Source organism: Leucopleurus acutus, assembly GCF_964270905.1.
Source record: "Leucopleurus acutus genome assembly, chromosome: 8".
Lineage (NCBI taxonomy): Eukaryota > Metazoa > Chordata > Mammalia > Artiodactyla > Delphinidae > Leucopleurus > Leucopleurus acutus.
This window is the reverse complement of record NC_139151.1, coordinates 107460262-107484193: the sequence shown is the minus strand read 5'-3', so window position 1 is coordinate 107484193 and position 23932 is coordinate 107460262. Positions and strand designations below refer to the sequence as shown.

Genomic DNA, 23932 nt, shown 5'->3' with positions numbered 1-23932 from the left:
GTCCCTGATCAGCTAGAGGTTCCTTCTAGAACAGAAGAGCTTAGGACCCTGCCACAGCTCCACGGCACGCAGAGCCAGCCTACGTGCTTGCAATCCGTGTATCATTTCCTTATGCGTCCCACGTATTGGGTTCTGTCTGCCCTCTCCCACACACGCAGACCCACGTGCACACACACACGCCTGTACACGCCCGTGTTGCAGCCCATCGCCAGGCAGTGGGTGTGTGGTGGTGGTAGGGGGGACTCCAGCCCCCTGGATCCTGCCAGCTCATCCTTAGGACTCTGCAGAGGTGTCACCTCCTCTGAGAAGCCCTCCTCCCCAGCCCTGCTCAGATAGGCCTCACCCAGAAGAACTTCAGCAAGTTTCTGTGAGAGGCTGTGAGTGCCCCGGGGCTGGGAGTGGGTCCAGGGGGAGTGCAGTTGCAGGGCTAGGAGAGCACTTTTCCCACACTCCCTGGGACCAGGAAGCTCCCTGCCCACAGAGCCTGTCCTGACAAATACTTAGGCTGGATCCTATCGCTTCTGCTCCAACCAGTTCCACGCCACCCGCCACGCCACCCGTAGGCCCTGCGTGACGCAGGGAGAGGTGAGTAACCAGCCCCTTCCTGCCCACCCCGCGCATCTGGACTGAAGTCTTCCTCCACCTCAGGCCCACTCCCCCTGCAGACTTAGGACCCCCTAGCCCCTCCCTGAAAGGCCCCACAGCAGGCCTGGGGCTTCTGCTGGACTTTGGCCTGCCCTCCCGGGCCCTGCAGGGGCGGCTCCGAGGCTGCCTGGCCCTCCTGTCTCAGGCTTCTCGACCCTGAAGTTAGAAAACTGGTGAGCTGTGGTTAGCACACGGCAGAGGGGATGTTGGTTTTGACGCTTGGCCTGGCTCTGGGCTGCAGGGCAGGTGGTGGAGTAGCAGAGTCCTGCACGGGCATCTGGTTACTCATCTGCGAAATCGTGCCTGGACCCAAGGGGGAGTCTGTGTGCCCCCCGGGGAGCTCCGGCAGGGGCTCTGGGTGGCTGCAAGGGGGCCCCGCCCGGTCCCGCGGAGGGACAGCGTGAAGCCATGTGAACCTGCATATCGTGGGGCTCTGATGGCCTTGAGCAAGCAGGTGAGGTCGCCGCAGAGTGAAATGAGGAAAACCAGCGTCTCAGGAACTCCCAGCAGCCTCCTGCTCTGGGGGGGAGGGGGGAGGGGCCCAGGAGCGGTTCCCAGAAACGCTCTTCTCTCCCTGCCCCTCCTCTGGGTCTCTTTGCAGACCCTAGGCTGGGGGCAAGCCGGGGGGGGGGGGGGGGGGCAAGCCAAGCATGGCCTCCCCTTACCTGCACCCCTCCCCCTCCCATCCTTCTTCCCAGCCCGTCTCGAGTCCCTCCGTCCCTCCCCCTCCCCACCCTGCCCACCCCAAGCCCGGACCGGACACCAGTACTGCTCGAGAGATCTGAGTTCCCGCCTCCCCCGAGGACCTGGGAGAAAAGCTGGAGGGAGCCGGTCCCGGCAAAGCCGGGCCGGGGAGGGAGCAGGCGGCGTAGGGTCCGGGGCCGCGGAGTGGGGCGGGGCCCTCGGGGGGCGTGTCAGGTTTGGCCAATGAGAGTGCGGAGGCCGGGAGGGGGCGGGGGTCAGCCTCCGGGACGGGGGGAGTTCATCCCTGGAGGGTGGGTGTCCCAGGTCCCCCGGAGAGGGCGGGTGCCCGAGCCCTGCCCCGGATGGGCCAGGCCGGAGCTCACCCAGGAGGGCTCGCCTCACCAGGACGGTGCCCAAGCTGACCCCTACGAAGGCAGGTACCCGAGCTCGCTCCCGCAGGGCGGCCCCTGACCCACACCCCGCGCGGTGTCGAGCCCCCGCCAGCCGGGTGCCCCTGACCCGCTGCTCTCGGCCTCTGGCCCGCTCCCCGCCAAACTCCCCGCACCCCGCCAAACTCCCCGCACCCCGGGTCCCCTCCTTAGTGTCACCGCATCCCCACCCCTGGCCCAGGCTCTGAAGGCCGCCCTTTGGCCCAACCGTACAGCCGGGTGTTCATCTGGCAAAAACTGGAGGCCTCCGTGGAACCGCGGAATCTGGCGCCAGCCGATGGGGGTGGGGGGAGCAGACAGGGCCCTGCTGCCGGAGGTGAGGCGGAGCTGCCCTGCCTGGGGGCCTGCAAGGCTGAGCCGTCGCCCACCCCCAGGCCACTCCAGAAGCCCCTGTGGTTGTGGCTGGAGGAGCTGGGCAAATAGGCCGCAGTCTGACAGCCGCTGCGCACTGGCGGCGGGAGGGTGCACCGTGGGCCTGAAGATCCCCCAGACCCCAGCGCAGAGACCCAGCCAGCCCCGTAACCACAGGAGCCACCTACCTGAGCCGCAGTTGGCAACCACTCTGGGCCTCTGTTTCCCTCTAAAAATGGGGCACTGAGACCAGCCCATGCTGGAGGGGAGGTCCCTGTCTCCGGTTCCATGGTGGCTGCGTGCCCAGAGACCCAGAGTTGTCTGTCGTGGAGGGGGAGAGCCACTTGTGGTCTTCTCCAAGAGCCAGATGGGCCCTAGGTCGCACGGCGAGGGGCTGGAGATGCCCCGTCCGGCATCCCCGTCCTCTCCCACGGGCCCTCTCAGGGCCGCCTGCCTCCTGCCCCATGACTCAGCACCTTTGCCCAGCACAGCAGGACTTTTGCCCCCTGCCCGCTCCTCCAGCCTCCTGTTCGGATCCCTACGGGGTCTCCCAGCAACGCCTGCCCAGGATGCGGGAAGTCAGGGCCTCCAGGGGCCAGGGCCGGTCCCCCAGCAGGACTGGCACTCTGGACCTGTCCCGGGTCATGCTGTTCGTGTACGTGCTGGCAGCCCTGGAGCTCACCTGCCTCTTCATGCAGTTCTCAGTCATGCCAGTGAGTACCCCTCCACAGGCAGCCTGGCCACCGGCATGCCCTCGCCGCCCCTCTCACCTTCCATCTCTGCCCTGGTGACGGCTGGGGGTCGGGCCTCATGCTGCCCAGGCTCCTCGCGCTGGGGACCCCTTGCCATGCTGGAGCTAAGTTAAGGCACCTGGGAACTACGCCTCTGGACGCCCCCCTTCAGCACGTCCTGCGCTCCGGCTGCACCACCAGCTGTCCCCATGACAGCCCCCCTCCCCACGGCTGCCCTAGCGCCGTACCTCCCGGCCCGCCTGGGGGCATTTGCCCTACGGATCCGCCACCCCGACACCTGCTCAGCTCACTTTCTAGTCCCACTCAGGCCTCTGCTCAGGTCTCCTCCAGGGCGGGGCCCTCCCTCCAACACCTGCCAGGTACCCGGGGTCACTTGCCCTCCCGTCCTGGCTGGTCCGTCCGCATGCAGCTTGCCCACACCCCACATTGTACTTCATGGCATTAGATTATTTCTGTCTCTCCAACCAGGATGTGAGGGCAGGACTGATCCAGCTCATTCTATGCCGCCTCCCTGGGTCTGGAATTCTGCCTGGCCATAGCTGCCCCTTGGTTTAAGTGGCCATTGTGGCTTGCTGGGCCCGGACACCCACCCTCCTCCTCCGTGCACTCTTGTTTATTCATTCAACACCGCCCTGTGGGGTCTCACCCTCCTGGGGCAAGAGCACCCAGGGGACTTTGGAAGACCCAGAGCCCCAGAGATCCTTATCTGTCTGGTCCGGGTGGGACCATAGCACTAGCCGCTGGCCACTCACCAGGAGATTCTGATGAGCAGCCTGGGCCCGGGGATCTGGGTGGGAGGGGGTATTGCCTTTGTCACAATTCCAGCCTTGGCAGGGCTCCCTGGCCAGACAGGAGCCCAACTCCCCCACTTCCCAAGCCCAGCTCACTTCCACCGAATGGCTTGGTCTGAGCCCTTTCTCCTCTCCTTGGCAGCCAGGTACCTTGCTGTCCTCATCATAACATGGGTGACGACCATCCCTCCCTGGGGCAATGAGAGAACAGTTGAAATCCTTAGCACGCGGGGCACAGAGCAGCTGCTGGTGCCACCTCTCCTCTCACTGGCTCTCCCAAGAGAGGCATGTGTTTGTTCAACCAATGCTCGCAGGTACTCTGAGCACCTGGTCTCAGAACTCTGAATACCGCAGAGTGCAAAGTGCACCCCTGCCGCTGGTGGTCCTGGGCGTTGGTGACACCCACCGGCAGTAAACAGTGCATAGTTAGACTGTGCTGCAGGAAGGGCGCTGGGGGTGCCGAGGAATGTGGCAGGTTCGGGGTCAGCAGGGCCTCCCTGAGAAGGCGACCCTGAGCGAAGCCTTAAAAGAGACACGGGAGTGAGCTAGCCAGTGCAAAGGCCGTGGGGCAGTAGTGGGACAAGTGCTGGAGAGGGGAGAAGGAGCTGAGCCCCGGAGTTGCTGATGGATGGGATACAGACGTGCGAGAAACGGGGGGCTCAGGGATGACACTGCGGATTTGGACCTGAGCCCTTGGAAGGGCGGAAGCATCAACGGTGGAGCAGAGGAGCTGGTCTTGGAGGGAGACCGGGAGTCAGTTCTGGACGTGCTGAGCTCCAGGTGCTTTTAGACACCACATGCAGAGCCGGAGTAGAACGGGATTTGCCCTCGCCCATCTGAGGTGAACCCCAAGAGGGGAAGGAGGGGCCCGCAACTGCCTGCACTGAGTACCGAGTCCCTGGAGCCTGGACCCAAAGCCCCTGTTGGGCTCCCCGCTACAAGATAAGCAGCCGGTTACCCCAGGGCCGCTGAGTGCCAGGGCCACGGGTCCCCCCATGTGCACTGCGGAGTGGTCAGAGCCAGACCCTCAACCCCCTCCCACCCTGCTCAGGGCTACCCCTCCTACGCCCTGCCCATGGAGGACCCCAGATTGCAGATGCTGGGGTCCTTCCGGGCCCTTCCCATGGACCCCGCCTATGTTTCAGTACCTGTCCCGGAGGCTGGGCCTGGACTCTGTTGCCTTCGGCTACCAGCAGACCATCTTTGGCGTGCTTCAGCTGTTGGGCGGGCCCGTGTTTGGCAGGTACTGTGGGGCAGGGAAGTTTGGGGGCCCTCACCCCATGATGATCCAGGCCCGCCCTTTGGAGGTCATGGCCTGGGTTATGCCAGGTTCCCAAACCTCACACTGGGCCCCACTAGAGAGATGGCAGCCGCTGCTTCATGGACGGCCAGCCTGCAGCACAGAGTGGCTTTAGTCCCTTTAAGACTGGGTTAAGCCCCTGCTCCCAGGGTATCTCCACCCCTAACTTCCACGAATTCTGGTTTGTGGCCAGACCCAGAGAGAGGATTTAATTGGTGAGACCCTCATGGCTATAAATGCCCCGCCCCACTGAGCCGGGGGGTCCCACCAGCAACTTTTCTGGAAAAGAATATTCTGGGGACTGGAACATTCGGGGGCGCTGGGCTCAGGGACGTGACAGCAGACATCCTCTTGCAAAGCCTGCCATGGACAGATCAACGTGGCAGGAGTCAGATTTCTAGAGTTACTCCACAGAAAAGAAGGGTCTCCAGACCCGGTAACATCGGACAGAGCAGAGGCCCCGGGGTGGGGAGAGGGGCGGTTTCCCAGGCTTCAGCCTGGGAAGTGCTTTCTGTAAAATAAGCACGTGCCCTTGGTACATTTGCATCCCACGAGTTATTCACATAGGCGTGGGGATGACCGTGTGGGTCACACCCCCCCGAGGTCACTGAAAACTGTCCCACTGGAAGGATGGAGAAACAGGCCCTGAGAGGAGGCAGCCCAGCAGCCCAGCAGCCCAGCAGGGCCCTGGGCGCCCCCGCCCATCCTTGCAGCACCGGGCCTCCCTGATCAGCCCCGTGGGGGCACTGCGGCCCGGTTCCCCGGCAGTCCCAAGGGGTTGTTGTGGGGCCGAGGAGCAGGAAGCCTGCCTCACACCTGTGAGGGTCACAGGTGTGGGGCCCCCAGGTTCGCAGACCAGCGCGGGGCGCGGGCAGCGTTCACGCTCTCCTTCCTGGCGTCCTCAGCTCTCTACCTGCTCCTGGCTGCCGCCTGCAGCCCGGCCCTGCCCGGCGTGCCCTTACTCTTTGCCTCGCGCCTGCCCGGCGCCCTCATGCACACGCTGCCAGGTAGGGCCAGGTAGGGCGCCTTCCGGCCTGCTGGAGGACTATGGGTGGGGGGCGGGAACGGGTCGGAATAGCCAGGGCCAAGGGTGGGACCGGAGGGAGGCGGGGGAGCTTGGTGTGGGCGTGGCCTGAGCCAGGGGTTGGGGCGGAGACCACTCCCAGGGTGCCGGTCTAGTCTGGAGAACAGGACCGGGATGGAGGGGTGATGCGGAGGCGTAGCCCGCGGAAGGGCGCAGGTCCGAAGTGAGGAATAATGGGGTGTGGCCTGTGCCGCGACCAGGGTGGGGAGCACGCGGCCTGGGGGCACGTCGGGGTCCCGCGGGTGATGTGGGGGGTGGCTGGGGGTGGGGGCAGGTCAGAGGAGTGGAGTGGTGTGAGGGTGTGGCCTGTGGCTCGGGTCTGGGGTGCGGGGATGGCGAGGTGTGGCCTGGGTCCGTAGGCCACAAGACGGTCGGCGAGGGGGCCGCGCTTGTCAGCACCCCCGTCCCACCCCGTAGCCGCCCAGATGGGCATCACGGACCTGTCTGCGCCTGAGGAGCGGCCCGCGGCCCTGGGCCGGTTGGGTCTGTGCTTCGGCGTTGGCGTCATCTTCGGATCCCTGCTCGGCGGGACCCTGAGCAGCACGTGCGGGTGAGTGTCCGGGGCGGGGACCCGGTCGTGGGGGGTGGGGCGGGCCGACGAGGCAGGGTGTGGGTACGGGTCAGGACGGCCAAGGCTGGGTCGGTTCTGCGCCGCGCTCCGGCCCTCAGCCCAGCCCCGCCACTTCTCCGGGCCTTGGTTTCCCCATGTGCACGCTGAGCGGGTGGGGTCCATGGGAGGGTGACCTGCAGGAACCTACAGCTGGGGGTGGCCATCCGGGGCGTGGCCTTGCTAGGAGTGGTGGGCAGGGCCGCGGGGACGCGGCCCGCAGGGGGCAGTGCAGCCAGCAAATGAGGGAGTGGCCAGCAGGGGGCAGTGCGGTCGGCAGACGTGAGCGTGGCCAGCAGTGGCGTTGCGGCCGGAAGACGTGGGCGGGGCAGGAAGACGTGGGCGGGGCGGCCGGCTGGGGGCGCCGTCGCCGCCTGCTGCAGCCGCACCAGGTCCGTGCACTCGGGCTGCTCATTCCTGGGAGGTCCCACGCTGAACCTAAAGGAACCAGACGGCAGGCCTTGGGGGCGGGGTGATGGTGCCATCACCTCCCTGCGATGGGGATGCTGTGGGCAGCCAGACCCCTTGCCTCCGGAAGGAGCGAGGGTGGCTTGCGGGGATAAAAAGCTAGCGTGTGTGAACTAAAGGTCTCTATTGCCCTCACCACCGCCCCCCGAGTTTTGCGCACCCAGGGGTCCGGGGGCTAAACTCAATTCCTGCCCAGCGTCCTGCGAGCCTGTGGGCGGCAGCTCTCACATGTGGTCTGCAGAGTGGACCCCATTCCAGGGACAGACCCTGCAGTGGGGCTGCACAGAGCCGTCTGTTCCAGTGGCCCTAGGCGTGCATACCCTTGGACTTAGGACACCTGGCCCTGGAGAGGCCTTGCCTGGCCAGGGAGAAAGCTTCTGCTGCGGCCCCACCCCCGTTCCTCCCCCAGGTGCTCCAACACCCACTCAAAACCAGCTTCCTACATAGGAATGGACTTTGCACCTTACCTTCATTCAGGCCCAAGACCTTGCTTTTGCTCTGGGGAGCCAGGTGCCCGGCCCAGCTGTGGGTGGAGGCCCTGTGCCAGCTGGTGCCCCGCCCACCCTGCCTGGGCCTGGATGAGCTGCCCTGGGCCTCCATTCAGGCGAGGGGCCTTCCTGCTGTCTGAACCACACATGCATGCACTCAGCATGAGGCCAGCACCTGGCCCTGCATCTTGAATGACCCTATGCCAGGGCCCCTGGGGGCCTTAGTTTCCCCAGGTTCCCTGAGTGCCCCCAGACCAGCCCCAGACTTGAGAGCCGATGATGGCTGAGCCCCAGGGATTGGGGGACAGGAGGGCACAGTGGCCTTGTCAAGGCAGCTCCCTCTCTCGAGGGAGGTCTGTTCAAGGCCTCCGCCCCCCACCCCCTCCCCATCATTTCCTCAGAGCTGGGTTGGGGATGGCCGGCTCTGCTAAGTGCTGTGAGCAGGAGGGTGGGGTGCAGAGGGCAGGACTGCTTCATTCATTTCCCCCTCGATGTTTATTGAACACCTATTAAGTGCCCCTGGGATTCCAGCTTCTGGGATACAGTGGTGAACAGGACAGGCGAGTCCTCAGATGAAATGAACATGATGTGTATTCCTATAACGTCAGGCTGGAGGACATCTGGGGAGGCAAAGAGATAGCAAGTGCAAAGGCCCTGAGGTTGGGGAAGCGAGAAGACCTGTGTGGCTGGAGTGGAGGAGAAGGGGTGGGCAGTGGGTCAGGCCATGGAGCCCTGGGAGGCATGAGCAGGGGCAGGGGATGACCTGGCTGCTGTGTCGAGAATGTGGAGGCTAGGGCCACCTCAGGGAGACCAGAGAGGTGGCTACTGAATCAGTCCAGGTGGGAGAGGACGGCAGGGGGACAAGGGATGGCCGCGGTGGGGAGAGGGCAAGGGCAGGTTCTGGCTTGGTTTTGCTGATGGCTGGGGTGTAAGTGTGAACTCAAGGCCGTGCCCAGACTCTGGGGCTGGCCCTGGGGGAGTCGAGGGCCTCGCTGAGATCTGAGCTGCCAGGGTGCCAGCAGGAGTTGGGTCTCCGTCAGGATGCGTGTGGTGCTCAGCGCACACTTGAAGGAACCCCGGAGTGGGTGGCTGGGCGGGGGAGTCTGAGCTGGAGGGCAGTAGGGCTGTGTCCTCGAGTGGGTGGCTTCTTAGCCCTGGGAACTGCTTAAGATGGAGGCTGGTGCCCAGCACTTCATGTTAGAAGCCGGGGATCAGGAAAAGGTACCAGGAGGACCAGAAGGGAGGGCGCTCCAGGGAGATATCCAGGCGTGTGGGTCAAGGATGGGACCCTGCGCCCGTGACGGATTCCGCCTGAACCAGGGCTGCCTCTCTCCATGTGCGGATTCTGCCTGAACCAGGGCTGCCTCTCTCCATGTGCGATGAGGGCGGAGCCTGCTTTGGTAGATGGACCAGGGTCAGGAGAAAGAGGACCTCTGTCCCCAGGGAGGAAAGAAAGAAGATCAGCGGCTGCAGAGTAAGGAGGGGCACCAGGGGCGTGAGGAGGGTGCTGGGAAGGGAGAGACGACGCAGGGAGGAGCCCCGCTAGCTGCCCCGCACAACAGGGCTTTCAGCGCCCAGACTCGGAGTTCACCTCCCAGCACAGCCACCTGCTACTGTGGGCCATGGGCAACCTTCCTCACCTTGCCAGCGCCCCTCCTGCCCCCCCACCACTACACACAGAGGCCTCCTCTGGCCAGCCCCACCCCACGTTCCCTCCTGCCCTCTGCTCCAGCCCAGCTGCTGACCCAGAAGGCACTCTCACTTCCCTCTCCCTCCCAGTAGCCTCCAGATTCACCCCCACCCCTGCCCTCACCTTCCTGAGCATCCCACTAGCTTCCCGTCTTTCATCCCAAGATCTAAGGCGCTGTGTACACTTCCTTAGACAGGTGGGGAGACCGAGGCCCCGGAGAGGCTAAGACTCCCCCATGGAGCTCCCAGTCTCCATCCGAGGCCCGGGGAAGGTGGGCTCCGGGACCCCGATGCCCCATCTCCCTTGTCCAGCCTCTCTGCTGGCCCACGGCCTGCTCTGCCTCTTGGCAAGGCCCAGGCAAGATGTAAAGGCCACATTCCCGCCCCCCCCTTCTTCAATCAAAACTGAGGCACGGTGTGAGGTCTCCCTGCCCACCTCCACCCCGGCCCCCTAAAGGCCCCAGCCATGCCCCACCCCCTGCTGGGAAGCAGGTGGAAGGAGGAAGCGGCCTCCGCTGCCGTGGGCTGGGTAGTGGTATAACTGGTTTGGGCCCAGTCTGGAGCTCAGGGCTGGGAGGCCTAGCTCCCATGGAGGACCCAGACCTGGGTCCTGAGTCATTTAGCAGGTGAGGGGGCAGCTCTGTGACTCATGTCCCCCAGCCTGGCGCCTCACAGCCTGGGGAGGCCTCTATCATCCCCTCCCCCAAGTGGGCCGTTTGCCTCTGGGGTGGGCGGCACCAGCCTGCTAAGCCCGCCACAGTTGGGTCCCGGGTCGAGGGTGCTCAGGGATTTGAGAAGTGGGGGGCCACCTGTCAGACGCCGCTGATGGTGAAGGCAGGCAGAGCCCAGGCCTGATGGCTGGACTTAGTGTGTGTGGGGGGCTCTTTGCAGGACCCCCTGCTCCTCTGAGCGCTGAGGTGCCGCACACAGGCCACAGGTACAGCTGGGCCCGCAGTCCAGCCCCCAAAGGCTCTGTCCCCCGGAGGTGGCCCACCAGGGTGGCCCCTCCTTTAGGTCCAGCCACAGACCCTTGAGGTCAGGCAAACCGGGGCCTCAGTGTCACCGGCTGGCCCTCCTGGGCACTAACTGGCCGGCGTGTGGCCCCGCTCTGACTGCAGCCGTGCGCCGCACCCAGCAGGCCCTGGTGACTCGGCTGGTGTGACCCCGCTGCTTGTCTGGAGGCCTGGGGGGAGCCAGTCGACCCGAGAACCGTATCTCGGCCCTTGGTCCGGGCGAGGGAATGGGAAACCCTTATCCTGCTGACGGAAGGTTTCCGCCCCAGTGACACGGCAGTGTCCCTGGAGTTAATGAGTAGACATCGAGGGCTGCCCTAGCGGCTCTGGGACGGGGTGACTCACGGGTCACCCAGGCTGCCTACCCCGCTTGGTGCTGGAGGTGGCTCACCGAGGGTGCGCGGGGCCTCCTGGGTGACCCTCCACCCGAGGGTGTGGAGGTGTCCCCCATCCCGGGGCTCGCGCCGCCCCTGCAGACAGAACCCGGGTGTTTCAGGCACTAGGAGGTCCATGGACAGGGCACAAGTGGCTGAGAGCAGTGGGGCTGGGAACCTCAGCCTAGACCTGTCAGCTGGACAGTGTTCCGGGCAGAGGGGAAGCCCGTGCAAAGGCCCCGGGGCAGGAAGGAGGTTGGGGCTTGCCTGGAGGCCTGTGTGGGCAGATGCTCAGGGGACACAGAGGGCTGCAGAGGGTTAGGCCGGACACAGCGTTAGGGCCTCTTTCTGGGACTCGGAAACCAGAGGGGGGCTGACGTCCCACAAGATGGGGTGGACCCACAAGGCATCCATTTTCAGACACCTTTCTAGCCACAGGGCCAGGGACTGTGGATCAGGGGAGGCAGGGGGACTTCTCCCCCGCAAGCTCAGGCTGGATGCCCGGTGCCTCTCAGGATCCCCGCACGGCCAGGCTTCCCATGAAGCCAGCTGACCCCAGCCTGCCCTTCAGTTTGGACAGGACAGGGGTACGCAGCCCGGGAGGCCCTGAGCCCCACGTGTAGCCAGGCCTGGGGACCTTGGCCAAGTGCCATCCCCTCTGGGAGCCCCGGAGCACGTGGGGAGGGAGGGCAGCTCCAGCTGCAGGAGGAGTTGTCCCCTCCAAGCCGGGCAGGAGAGGGACGGCGTCAGGCTCAGAGTCCACACCGGGTGGGCAGATGGCCAGGCCTGCCACCCTCCTGATAACGTCACGTCGGCAACTTCCGGGCCCTCGAGATAAGGATGAAAGTGGCGTCTGTGTCCGCTGCCATTTGACCAGCGCCGGTGGCAGCCGTGGTCAGTTCCAGAGGCCTCCCATTGGCGGGACTTGGGGTGGGCTGCCTCCAGGCTGTCCCAGCCTTGGCGTGGGACAAGGGGTCCCGGGAGGGTGACCCCTGTGAGTCTAGCCCTCATTTGCATCTGAGGAAAGGAGGTCACCCAGCAGGGTAGCTACAGAGAAGGGACAGAGAATTCGGGTGCCCTGAGTCTGGCCCGGGGCCCTTTCAGGGTGTCCATGGGTCCATCCGTCCAGTCTCCCGTCCATGCATTCAACCAAAAATAAAAGGGGGTGGGTAGACAAAGACACGCTAACAGTGCCTGCCTCATGGTCAGCGCCCAGTTTGTAAAAACAGTGCAGTGAGCCAGTGGACAGGTGGCCCAGAGCCCCATCCTGTGCGATTGGCGTCCCAGAGGTCCCCAGGGCCAGAGGCAGACTCTGGGGGTGGGCTGACTGGAGGCCCCCGGCGAGGGGCTCCCGAGCTGTGTCTCGGACGACAGAGCAGCAGTGGGTAGGGGCACGAGGCTGGAGGGCGTCCCCACCGAGAAGGCCCCCGTGTGGGACCCGGGGCTGCCACGCTTTCCTGCCGTCTGTCCACTTTCCTTTCTGCCATTTTGTCTGGGGGAGTCGGAGAGCACTGTGGGTGGGGAAGGACACCCAAGCCTCCCCTGGGGCAGCTGTGGGCCCCGACGCCCTCCCGGGGCCCCCGAGGGTCCCCGTGTCCCCTTCGGTTCACTGGCCGCCACACAGGGACAGGAGAGATCTCTGGAGAAGGGGCCTGGCTCCCTGCCACCGCCCCTCACTTGTCACCAGCCTCCCAAAATAGCCATCTAAGCGGCCGCCTCTGCTCTCACGCACTTCCGGGGCATCTGGCAAAGAAAGCTGGTTTTGTCCCTGCCCAGGCCGGCCCGGAGCAGTGACGTGCGGGCCTGTGAGGCCACAGTCCCGAAGAAAGGGCCCCTCTCTCTGACGGTGGCCTGTGGGGCCCGTGCCCGGCCTCATGCCTCCCCTGGGACCGAGCAGAGGCCTCACTCTGGGGTCCAGTGCCCTCTGACCCTTCCCACCTGGCAGCCAATGGACTCGCCCACTTGTCCGGAACCCCTGCCGCCAGAAAGCCCAAATGTCCAGCATCCTGGGCAGTGGGTGTTGGCTTGGGGGCCAGAGATCTGGCCTGGTCTGGGAGGGGAGAGGTCGGTGGCACGTGCAGACTGGACAGTGCCGGCTGCAGCACTGACCAGCTGTGTGAGCCCGGAAACCAGGGGCTGCCGAGGCCCATTCTCTGGTGCTGGAGTCCCCACTGGCTTCCCTGCCTGGGGTTCCCGCAGGAGCCATGCACGTGTATGTGTGCAGGTGCGTGCGCGTGTGTGCACCTGTGGTGGAGTGGGGGCGGGGGAGTCCTCTCTTTGAACTTGGAGGAAGGTCACAGGCAGCTTGTGGCTGCCTCACGTGAAACTGCGGAGGGAGTCTCCCACGACACTGACAAGGTCTGGGGCAGGACTTTTTTCATCCATTTAGTCCACGCTCTGATGCCCACTGGGGTCTCAGCACAGGGTCCCACCCAGGCCCACCTGCCCTCAGGGGCGGATACTGGCCCTGGAGTAGAGCAAGCCCTTCTCAGAGGACAGGGTGCCCACTGGGGAAGAGGGGCAGGGCCTCACAGAGAGGGCCTTTGCAGGATGTATAGGAGTTTTCCGTGCTTCAGAGGGGCAGGGCGTTCGGCTGTGCACAGGCCTGGCGGTTGAAGCAGCCCGGCTCAGTATGAATCTTCTGTTTCACTCTTTGTCTTCCTCCAGCCCTCAGGGGGAAACGGTGACAATCAGAGGGGCCAGGCCCCAGTGCCTTTGTCTCCAGGTGACACGGGCTTCCTGGAGCTGGAGGCCAAGGTCTGCCCGTGCGGTCCAGAGAGGTCGAGGGCTGAGTTTCCATGTAGTGACTCATGGAGGGGAAATGCTCCCTCAGAAGTGACAGCTGAGTGCCTGAGTCACAACCCTTGGTGCCGCTGTGGGCAGGCGGGAAGGCACCCTGCGGGCTGTGTCCTAGGTTTATCGGGGGGCCAAACGCCCCCCTACCCCATGGGCCCAGCCTGCCCCGCCCCCTCCAGGAAGTGGTGGTGGGGTGCTCCTGAGGCCCCCTAAGTGCAGGCCTGTCCTCCCCCAGGAGGGGAAAGAGGCATGACAATGCCCAGGACGCAGATGGGGCTGCAGCAGGTCCCACAGTCTTCCACGTGGGTGCGTGGAGCTGAGATTCTAACCCAAGCCCCGGCCCACCGGGCACGTCAGCCCCCGTCTCTCCGGCCCCTCTTGGCGCCCTGGCCCCAGTGCCACCTGGCATTTTGCTCACTGTGAGCCAGCATCCTACCTCACCTGAGTCACTGAGGGCAATGGTCACTTTCTCAGCTGCCCTCCTCCACCCCAGGCGGCCCCTCCAGTCCCACCAGAGGCCAGAGGACTGAGGGTTCTGGGGACGGGGCCCTTTCCCCCGGGAGCCTCAGTCTCCTGCTCCACAGGGTGGGGACCCTTGGCACTGCCAGGGTTGTCTGGGGAGCATCCTCCCTGCTGGTTCCAATTCCGCGGAACACAGCCCCCAGGCCTCTAACACCCCTGTCCAAGCCGGGAGCAGTGGGTGCACGCCGCCCAGCAGCCCAGTCCTTCGGGGGCCTTTCTCACCCCTCAGCAGCCTGGGAGCAAAACGTCCCCTGGAGAATCGCTACCCGCCCCAGGCTCCTGCCCAGCCCTTCTGGGGCTCACGTTCTGGCTCCCACTGCCACCCATGCTCAGAGGCCGCCAGGACGCGTATGCTGTGTCCACAGCCTGAGGGTCGGGAAGGCAAGAGCTTCCTCTGTTTCTTCATCCATCACCTCACTGATGTGCCCTGAGGGTCCCGTGGCCTGGCCTCCAGTTCGAAGCCTGCGAGGACATGAGTGGGGGGGTTTGAGCTGTTCTCAGCTGTCAGAGCCTGAGTGGGACTGAAGGGGCAGACGGGGGAGATGCCGCAGGTGACACCTGTGCCCTGGGGCCTGAGCCCTGTGTGACCACAACTGTCGCTCACAGGATTCAGTGTCCGGTCATCGTGGCTCTTGTGGTCAGCCTCCTGGGAGCCGTCCTCAGCCTCACCTGCATCCCCACCAGCACCAAAGGGGCCAGCGCCCGTGCCCAGGCTGCCCTGCCAGGTAAGCTGCAGCAGACACACCCCACAGATGCACACAAGCAGGCCCACCAGGTACATCCCGCTGGGTCTGCCCTACCGGACACACCTCACCGCTTACACCCCACCAGGTATGCCGCTTCCAGATGCTTGGCCAGTGTGAAGTGTGAGCCCTCCCCTGCCACCAGCCGGCACCCTGGACCTCAGGCTAGGCCTCCCCCAGCCCAGCCCACCCTTCAGGGAGGCTTTGCCGAGACCACGATGTGCTAAAGCATTGCCGGTGGCTTCTCATCCGCGGGGGCAGAGGGGTGCGCTCCAGGCAATGTGCCTGGGGCACTCGGGGCCACTCAAGCCCTCTTTTCTTCTCACCTGCGGGGGCAGAGGGCTGAGCTCCAGGCAATGGGCCTGGGGCACTCGGGGCCACTCAAGCCCTCTTTTCTTCTCACCTACGGGGGCAGAGGGCTGAGCTCCAGGCAATGCGCCTGGGGCATTCGGGGCCACTCAAGCCCTCTTTTCTTCCTTGGGCCCCTCCAGGACGCTGGGCATCTCCCAGCTTCGGACACCACTGGAGCTGAGCCTGGAAAGGACCAGGAGGGACCTGGGATGGGGCGGGCATGGCGAACCAGGATCCCGAGGCCCAGGGCAGTCGGTCACTGTGCTGTATGGGGGGACGTGAGGGTGCCGGCTTCAGGAGCACGGCTCCCGGGGCGGGGTGCCGAGGCGGGGGGCAGAGCACAGTCAGGTTAGAGCTTGTGGGCTCAACGTGCCTCCCAGGCCCCACGAGGAGAGGTCAGGGCTCGAGAGGGGGGTCCCCTCCAGGGCGTCCCAGCCCAGCCACTTTGGCCTGGCACAGCGTGGGACCCCATGCCTCCTGGCCAGGTGACCGAGAGCTCTGGAGAGACCCACCTGGGACAGGAGGCCCCTGAGCCTTGGCTGTGATGGGACAGCCCAGAAAGAGGCAAGAGGGAGGGCCTGGGCGGGGGCCTGGTCTGCAAAGAGACAGAGGAAAAGGGCCGAGGCGTAGGAGCACCTGGGAGAGGCAAGCAGGGGGGCACCGCCGCACCCAGCTGGGAGGCTGTGACGAGGCACCCAAGTGGCCTCCGGATCAGGGTAAGGTGGGCGCTCCTGGCCGACGGCTGCCTCACCAGCCTTGCCATGCCGTCGCCCAGCTCCAGGGCCAGGCAGGCAGCAGCTGCCCCGGTCACGCGGGTTTGGGGAGTGACAGCCTCCATCACTTGGAGCCCAAGTCCAGGCCAGGCTGCCCCCTGAATTCAGAGGTCCCCAGGGTCAGCAGGGCCCGAGGCCCAGTCCTGAGTGTGATGAGCTGCCCGGGGCTCACCGGGGGGGGCTGGTGGGAGGCACGCTGAGCACGAGCTCACATCCCCGGTGGGTGTGGGGCGCCGGGCAGCCGGAGTGCTTCCTCCGCACCCAGTGGGCCCTGGGGCGCGGGCTGTCCGGTGCTACCGTGGCCTCTCCGGGTGCCTCAGGGAAACCCAAGGCCAGCGTGTTTGACCTGAAGGCCATCACCTGCCTGCTGCTGCAGCCCGGCGTCCTGCCGGTGTTTCTGGTCAAGGTCATCTGCGGCTTCCCCTCAGGTGAGTCCCGGCCGCCCGGCCAGCGTCCAGAGCCCGGTGCGGCTGAGAATTCGGGGCCGTGGAGACGGAGGTCTGCAGCCCGCGCGTCACCCCTTCGCTCTGCCCTGTGTCCCACGCTCTGAGACTCCACTGGGCCCTGTCCAGTCACATCTGTCCCAGAGAGGGTGACAGCCCACTGGTTCACGCAGATGTGGCTGCACAGGCCAGGAGGAGGAAGAAGTGAGGGTCTCCGTCCTTCCCTCCTGCCCCCCAGGGCCCTGCTCGGGCCCCAGTTACCCCTGCTCTACAGAAGGTCTCACTGCCCCGGCCTGTGGCTTCCAGGGCCTCTCAGGACAGTCCGGGAGGTGGGAAAGACGGTACGTCTGCAGATGGACGCGCACATTCTCGGTGGAACTGAGGGCCTCCCTGACCACAGTCGTGCCCAGTAGCGACCGCTCTGAGCCCCCATCTGGGGTCCTCCAAGCAGGGGAGCAGTGCAGACGACAAGTCAGCGAGGCAGGGTTGACAGGCGCTCGGGTGCCCCCACACTGGCGCTAAAGGGTTAGTCCCTCAGCCCAGGAAGCTCTCTGTCCAGGCAAACTGGGCAACCCCCCGCCCAGCTCCATCTGTGACTCAGGATGGCTCAGTGGGGCACAGTGACGGGAACCCAGGTCACCGACGTCAGTTCTGGGGCCAAATCCTCCTACATTATCAGCCCAGGGTCCCCCATCTCCCAGCCTCCGCCCCCAGACGGCCTTGGGCTGTGGCCACCCTGTGCATGGGGCAGCTTCCGGCACCTTCCTGTTCACGGCCCACAGCAGCCGCATGGGGTGGACCTGCCAGGGACAACCTCGGAGAAGGTTCACGTTGGTCTTCCCTGAGCCGGTCACCGCGGCCAAGCCCCTGGCACCGTGATGGCCACCTGACGGGGGGAGCAGGTGTGGGCACAGCTGCGCAGCCCTGACCCCTCACCCCTGACCCCCACCTCGCCCAGGGCTCTTCATGGTCATGTTCTCCCTCATCTCCATGGACATCTTTCAGCTGGAGGCCGCCCAGGCCGGCTACCTCATGTCCTTCTTCGGGGTCCCCCAGATGGTGAGTGGATGCTGGGCGCACAGGGTGGGCGGGGCTCCCTGCCCTCCCAGGGTCCTCTGGGCAGTCGGCCTGTGTTGGGCTCCCAGGACCTCACAGACCACCGGCACCCGGCTCTCCGCAGCGCAGGCGCCGTCCCGCGCGCCCGCGTCTCGGGCGCTGCACCCACCCCTTAGCTTCTGGCTTGCTCTCCTCTCCCTGCTCGCGGCTCCCACGCCTGGGTCTGTCTGCCCGCCCATCTGCCCGGAGGTCCGTCTGAGAGGGGAGAGGGGAGACTCATCCGCAGTGGAGGCTGGCGAGCCCTTGGCCTCCCATTGGGAAACACGGCGGAGGCCCATGGTCCGCCGCGTGTCCATCTGGGCGCCGGCGGTGGACAGGCCGGGAAGGGGGCAGACCCCAGTGGTGGGGCGCGTTACAAGGAGAATGGCCGGGCTCTGCGTCCCGCCCGCCTGCCCGCCGGTCGCGTGAGCATGGCGGGGACAGGTAGCGACATGCAGCCGCCACCCGGGACATCTGCCTGACAGCCGGAGCGCAGGAGGGGCTATTCCGGGACCTGCCTGGGCGGGGGAGAGAGCTCACGCTCTCCGGAAGCGAGTGGCATTCCCAGCACCTCCAGGCCATCTGCTGCCCGTGCCTCTGGGCCCAGGACTGGTCTAGACTCTGGTTCTAAAATAGCCACTCCTGGGAGGGGCTGGCCCCCACCCCACCGTGGGCCAAGAGGGCCTAGCTGGGTAGGCTGGGAAGCGGCAGCCTGGTGGAGGAAAAGAGAGAAACAGAAAGCAACGGCAACAATAACAGTGCTCTAAATCGGGGGCCACTGGCGCTTCCTTCTAAACGGCTGCTCCTGCCTGCCTGGGACCAGAGCACCAGCCTGAGCTTGTCCTGGGCTCCCTGGGACCAGGAGGCCAAGCCTATACCCTGGCTGAAGCCGGCAGACCCCTCGAGGCCCTCAGGGACAGACCCTGGTAGCCTCTGGCCTGGTCAGGCATGAGGGTGGGCCTGCCCGAGACGGACCCGGGCTGCAGCACCTGTGAGGATGGTGGTGGACGGGGTTGGAGAGCAGCGGTGGGATTTGGCAAAGTGCCTGGGGGTGGGGGGCTGGGGACCCCAACACAGGCCGACCTGGGGAGGGCAGGGAGCCCACGGAGCGGTGTGGGGTGCCAGGCCCCAGGCCCTAAGTCCAGCGGAGGGAAGGTGGAGGCGGCTGAGGGCCTGAGATGCGTCTGCAGGGGAGGCCCAAGCCGCCTCCGTCGGGTGCCTCCCTCCCCGCCCCGCCAGGGTAGAGCTGGGCACCGAGGGTCTGGGGAGGCGGCCCCGCCGCTGGGTGAACCATGCCTCCCACCTGGTCCCCCACAGCTGCTCTTGCACTTGCTGCTTCCGTTGCAGACCATTTCCCGCCCCACCTGAGGTGTGGTTGCCGCCTGATCCCAAGGGCGACCCCCCCACCAGCATCCCCTTCCAGCCCCCTGGGTACAGGGATCACTGGGGTTGGGGTCTCAGGGGGTGGCAGCCCGGATGGTCCTAACACGAGGGGATGGTGGTCACCCTTCCCCCGGGGGGCTGGCAGCCCTCTGTCCCTCTAGGAGCCTCCTGCGAGGGCCCCCCCCGGCCTTCATCCGTGCCCCAGGCACAGCGCCGCTGCAGTGATAGGGAGCTTCTGTATGGGGTGGGGGAGACGGAGGCAAGCCCCCAACCACTGGCGCATCTGGTGTGTCAGGGGCGACAAAACCTCAAAGGAGAATCAGGGCCCTTGGAGGGGCAGACATGCTGCTTCAGATGGGGTAAGGGTTGGGGTTAGGGTTAGGGCTGGTAGGCTCTCCACTGGCCCACGGAGAGGCTTGGAGGGAGAGAACTTCAGACAGGGAGGGGCTGCAGGTGCAAAGGCCCTGGGGTGGCTGGGCCGGCCTGAGGGGAGAGGACTGCCCTCTGAAGACGTGTGGGGCATGGTCTGCAAGGCCAAGAAGGACCCAGATTTACTCAGATTTACTCGGAGTGGGTGGGACCATTTGGAGGCTGGATGTGGTCTTACTAGCCCCCTGCTAGTAAGTTCCCTGGGGAACTGGGTGCTTGTGGCCGATGTGACCTCCGGGGAGGTGGAGGTGGCTTGGGCCAGGGCAGCGGGGAGCAGGACAGGTGAGCAGACAGGGTCTCCAGATGGGAGGATTGGGAGAAAGTGAAATTTCTGGTGTGCTTGGTAGCTCTAGTTTCATGTAATAACCCGTAAGGCACGAAAGTTTAGGCTCTGTTTAAGTTAATGGGAAAATGGAAAGACGACCCCAGTCCATTAGGGTCCTGGTCTCTGGCTCTGTATGAAAAGCTGAGGCAGACTGAAATCTCCCTCCTGGTTTGGTGGTTTCTTCTCAGGGTGTAGGGCACTACAAGACACTTGCCAAGTAGATCTTCCCTTTAAACAAACGAAAACGAGGATAAGCAAGTGTGAGAGTAGGATTTTTTTTTTAAAGAAGGACATCTTTGGTGCTCGTTTGAGACAGTTTCGTTTTGCCAGGCAGGCAGCTCGGAGTGGCCCGTCCTGTTCCGCAGGGGTGGGCCCGCCCCGTCACAGGGCGCAGCCCCGGCCTGACCCCAGCCCCAGGGGGTGCTGCTCTAAACCCACTGTGCCCCGGGGCACTTCCTGTCTGCCTGGTGGAGGTGGCAGGGGACCAGGTAGGGAGCCTCCCCCTGGCCTGGGGATGGCCGAGGGCTGGGTTTGCCCTCTGAGTCACATCCGCAGCGTCAAGGGTGTCCCTGCTCTGGGCGGTTCCTCCCACCCCCACGAGGGCAGGAAGGGGAGCCTTAACCTTAACCTGGCTCCTGGCTGGCTGACCCTGGGGCTGGGGGAGGGGGCTGCGGCCAGGAGGACAGAGCTGGGAGTGGAGGGCGGAGCAACAGTGGGGGTTATCTGGGGAGACTGGTTGCCCCCTGCTTACCTGCCCAGGCTCAGGACAGGTCCACCGCCCTGGGCTCCAGCCCAGCCCCACTCCTGGCCAGCTCTGGGACCTCAGGCAAGTGACATCCACCCTCTGGGCCTCAGTTTACCCAGCTGTAACTGGAGCTGTGGCCTCCTGAGATGTGGAGGACACAGGGCTCCTGGCCCAGTCCCTGGCCCCAGTTGACAGTAGCTGGTGTGCCCGCCTGCTGGGGCCAGGCCTCCATAGGGCCAGCTGGGAGGGCGACCCCACATGGGCACCAGGGCTCTGAGCTCGGGTCCCAATCCAGCCCCCCTCTCCTCTGTGCCCTGGTCTCCCCATCTGTGAATGGGGCAGGTCCCACCTCCCAGAGGAGACAGCCAAAGAGGGGGCTGAGGACGAGTGATTGGCCAGGATGGGGCACATGGGGGCCAGGTGACACGGTAGGGGGCTTCCCAGGGCCCCAAGGGTCCCCAGGGTTGGAGTCGGGGCCACACTGGGAGCATTTTTCTATCAAAGAAGCTTTTTGCACCGTAAGCCATGGCCTCCCCCACCCCCATCAGGAGTTAACCGGCCCTTTGATTAAAATATGTTTATCACGCCTGAAACTGCAGAGTTTTGAATGTGGAACTCGGACCTCTGAGTGGCCGGCTATGCACGTGTGTGTGTGCGCAGGTGCATGTACGTGTGCGTGTGCGTGTGCGTGCATGTATGTGCGTGCACGTGCGTGGGCGTGTGCGTGCATGCGGGTGTGTGTGCGCGCGTGTGTGAGAGGTGCCCAGGCTGCTGGCCCCGTCTCCCCTGGGACTTTGAGGCCGTCGTGGGTACCACAGGCTCACCCCTGTGCCCTGCGCCTGGCGCCTGCTGTGGCTGGTGGCAGCGGCCCCAGAGGCTGCAGGTGGTGGGGGAGGTCCCGCGGCTGGCCGCAGCCCAGCCCCCTCCGCAGGCCCAGCTGCGCCCACCTCCACCCTCTCGCCCTCACCTAGGTCTTCCAGGGCCTGGTCATCGGGCGGCTGAGCAGCCGCTTCTCCGAGGGAGCCCTGCTCCGGGCCAGCGTGCTGGCGTTCAGCGTGGTGGGACTGGCCATGGTGAGAGCTCCCGCCTCTGGCTGCCCCGCAAAGAGCAGGGCCCCAGGCCTGCTCCCCTGACCCTCTGCCGGTGCCCAGTTTGCACTTGAGCCCCTGGGCCCCCTGGCCCCCTCTACCCCAACCCAGGGCCACCTCAGTGGGACCTCAGGGACGGGCAGTTCCACCCTGGTCCCGCGAGGCCCTGCAAGGCGCCCGTGACCGTGACCCCTGCTCTGCCCCTCGGCAGGCGCTGATGGCCAATGTCTTCCACGTGTGCCTGCTCGTGCCCGGCCTGGTCTTCAGCCTGTGTGCCCTCAACGTGGTCACCGACAGCATGCTGACCAGTGCCGTCTCGGCCTCAGACACGGGTGAGGGCAGCATCCCGGGCCGGGTGACGGGCAGGCCCTGGGGAGACCCCGGCCCTCCTCTCTGGGAAGCTTGCTGAGCAGTTTCGGGCAAGGCAGCTGCCCTAATGTGGGACCTGCCTGGACTCAGTGGGCATTGAGTAGGGTGGGCGGCTGGGGGTCTGAGTGGGCAGGATGGGGATGGTGGGCTGCAAGAGGGCTCAGGAGAGAATCCTGCCCACCACCCAGTCCAGCCAGACCCAGCCAACCCTGCACCAGGCCCTGCTGATCAGCCCAGGGCCAGGCCTGGGGGAGGGGAGGAGGGCTTCCTGGAAGTGGTGTCTGGCTTGGCTCTGAAGCATGGGCAGAGAATGGCTAGAGGCCAGAGGGGGTGGCTAGCATGGGGAGCACCTCCTGTTCCCTCCCTGCGCACGGGATGTGCAGGTGCCTCCTGAGTGAACGAGTGAGGGAGTGAGTGCTGCCCCCGGGCCACCCAGTGGGACTCAGGCGCCCCCAGAGGTGGACCTGCAGTCCCCCAACTCTGCACCTGGCCTTCTTTCTTGAGGCCAAGGAGTCTCCCATCCAGACTGGGGGTCCCTGGGCCCGATGCTGCCCAGGCTTCTGCCCCCGTGCTGCCCCGGGCATGGTGCAGGTCAAGGTCAAGGGCTCCTGTGGGCCGGTTGAGGTCAAAGACCTCCCTCCCTGGCAGCAGGGCCAGAAAGTTCAGGGCCCTGGCTGACCCTCCGTCCATCTACCTGCCTGTCTGGGAAGGTCAGACTGAGGTCTAGAGGCCCTGATGAAAATGGGGAGGCTGCTGGGCAAGGCCTCTTCCAGGACTGCCTTGGGGACCCCAAGGCCGGCCAGACCTGCGGCTCTGTGGTCCTGGGAGACTAGACTGGTCCTGGAGGGTCCTGGAGGGTCCCGGAGGCTGTGGGCTGGCAGGTGTGAGAGGCCAGGAGGAGAGAGGAGGGGAGCAAGGCCTGGAGAGATGAGGGCAGGGCCTGAGAGGGAGGAGGGCGGAGCCTGAGAGGGAGGAAGGCGGGGCAGATCCAGTCCACCAGGGCCCCATGTGCCAGAGGCACCATCCCTCAGCTTGGAAGGAGCCAGGAGCCGGTTCCCAGCACCAGCCTGGGAACCGGAAACCACAGAGGGGGCGGTAATTGCTCCCTGGTGTCTGCAGGGCATGTGGGCGCCGGGAGAGGCTGGCCACGCCCAGCTGACCCAAGGGCAGGGCTTTCCAGCTCCCAGAGCGAGGGCTGTGAAGCCCCTGGAGCCTGGGGCCCTCGGGGCAGACGGCAGTGTTGACAGGAGTCACACGCTTGGTGGCCCTCAGAGGGCACAGCTGACAAGAGGGGCGTGGAGGTAGGGGTGTCAGGTAAGAGGGGTGCAGGCAGCCAGGCGAGCCCGGGAAGTGGGTGCAGAGAAGCAGGTGCGGGTCCTTCGAGCGCCCCGAAGCCCCTCCCCCACCCTGGGGGGAGTTCCCTGCAGTCCACGTGAGGGCGGGAGCCAGGTGACAGGGGTGTGTGGTGGCCCAGCCCCCACCGCGGTGCTTCGGGAGGCCCCTGGCTGGGATGCCACCTCTCAGGCAGGCCTGGTGCGGGGGGGCCTGGCCCACAACCTGGGGCCCTGTTCCCAGGCTCCTCCTGTGCTTGGGAACTTTCTGGAGCAGGGCAGAGGCTCAGATCCCCATCCGAGAGGACCCCGTGCTCCCCCTGCGTGGCTGGGGGGTCTGCAGGGAGGGAGTGGGGGGGCGTGGAGGGCGGCGGGGGAGACAGGGAGGCTGTAGCTGTGTCAAGGCCGTGGGCGGCTGGGGCAGCGATGCTGAGAGACCCTCCCCTCCCCCGCCGTAGGAACCATGCTGGGCCTCTGCGCCTCTGTGCAGCCGCTGACCAGAATCCTGGGGCCCACCCTGGGAGGCCTCCTGTACCACCGCTTCGGAGTCCCCGTTTTCGGCCACGTGCAGCTCGCCGTCAACTTCCTCGTCCTGCTGGTCCTCTGGAGGCAGCCTGTGCCCCCAAAGATGGACAAAGCCTGGTGACCGTGGCCCCCAGGCACAGACTGGCAATAAACTCCCTTAGGACCTCTTCCAGCCTGATTTCTATCAGTTGGGCAGGGGGCCTGGGGACGAGGGCAGGATGGAGCCTTGGATGCTGGAGGGCTTCCTGGAGGAGAGGGCCTGCAGCTGTGCCCCAGGGCTCCAGGGAGAGCAGAATCACCCAAGTTCATCCCAGTGGGA

The 23932-nt window shown here is 65.5% G+C and overlaps 1 protein-coding gene across 1 annotated transcript; it reads left to right on the top strand.

Moving 5' to 3' along the window:
• The first annotated feature begins 1658 nt into the window (after nt 1-1658).
• SLC67A1 (solute carrier family 67 member 1) lies at nt 1659-23764 on the top strand. The gene is made up of 11 exons (XM_082844052.1): nt 1659-1766; nt 2652-2842; nt 4818-4915; nt 5819-5979; nt 6474-6606; nt 14620-14738; nt 16201-16308; nt 17282-17382; nt 21272-21373; nt 21600-21720; nt 23547-23764. Exons 2-11 carry the CDS (start codon nt 2699-2701, stop codon nt 23732-23734), a joined length of 1275 nt encoding a protein of 424 aa, XP_082700178.1. The 5' UTR covers nt 1659-1766; nt 2652-2698; the 3' UTR covers nt 23735-23764.
• The last annotated feature ends 168 nt before the right edge of the window (nt 23765-23932 follow it).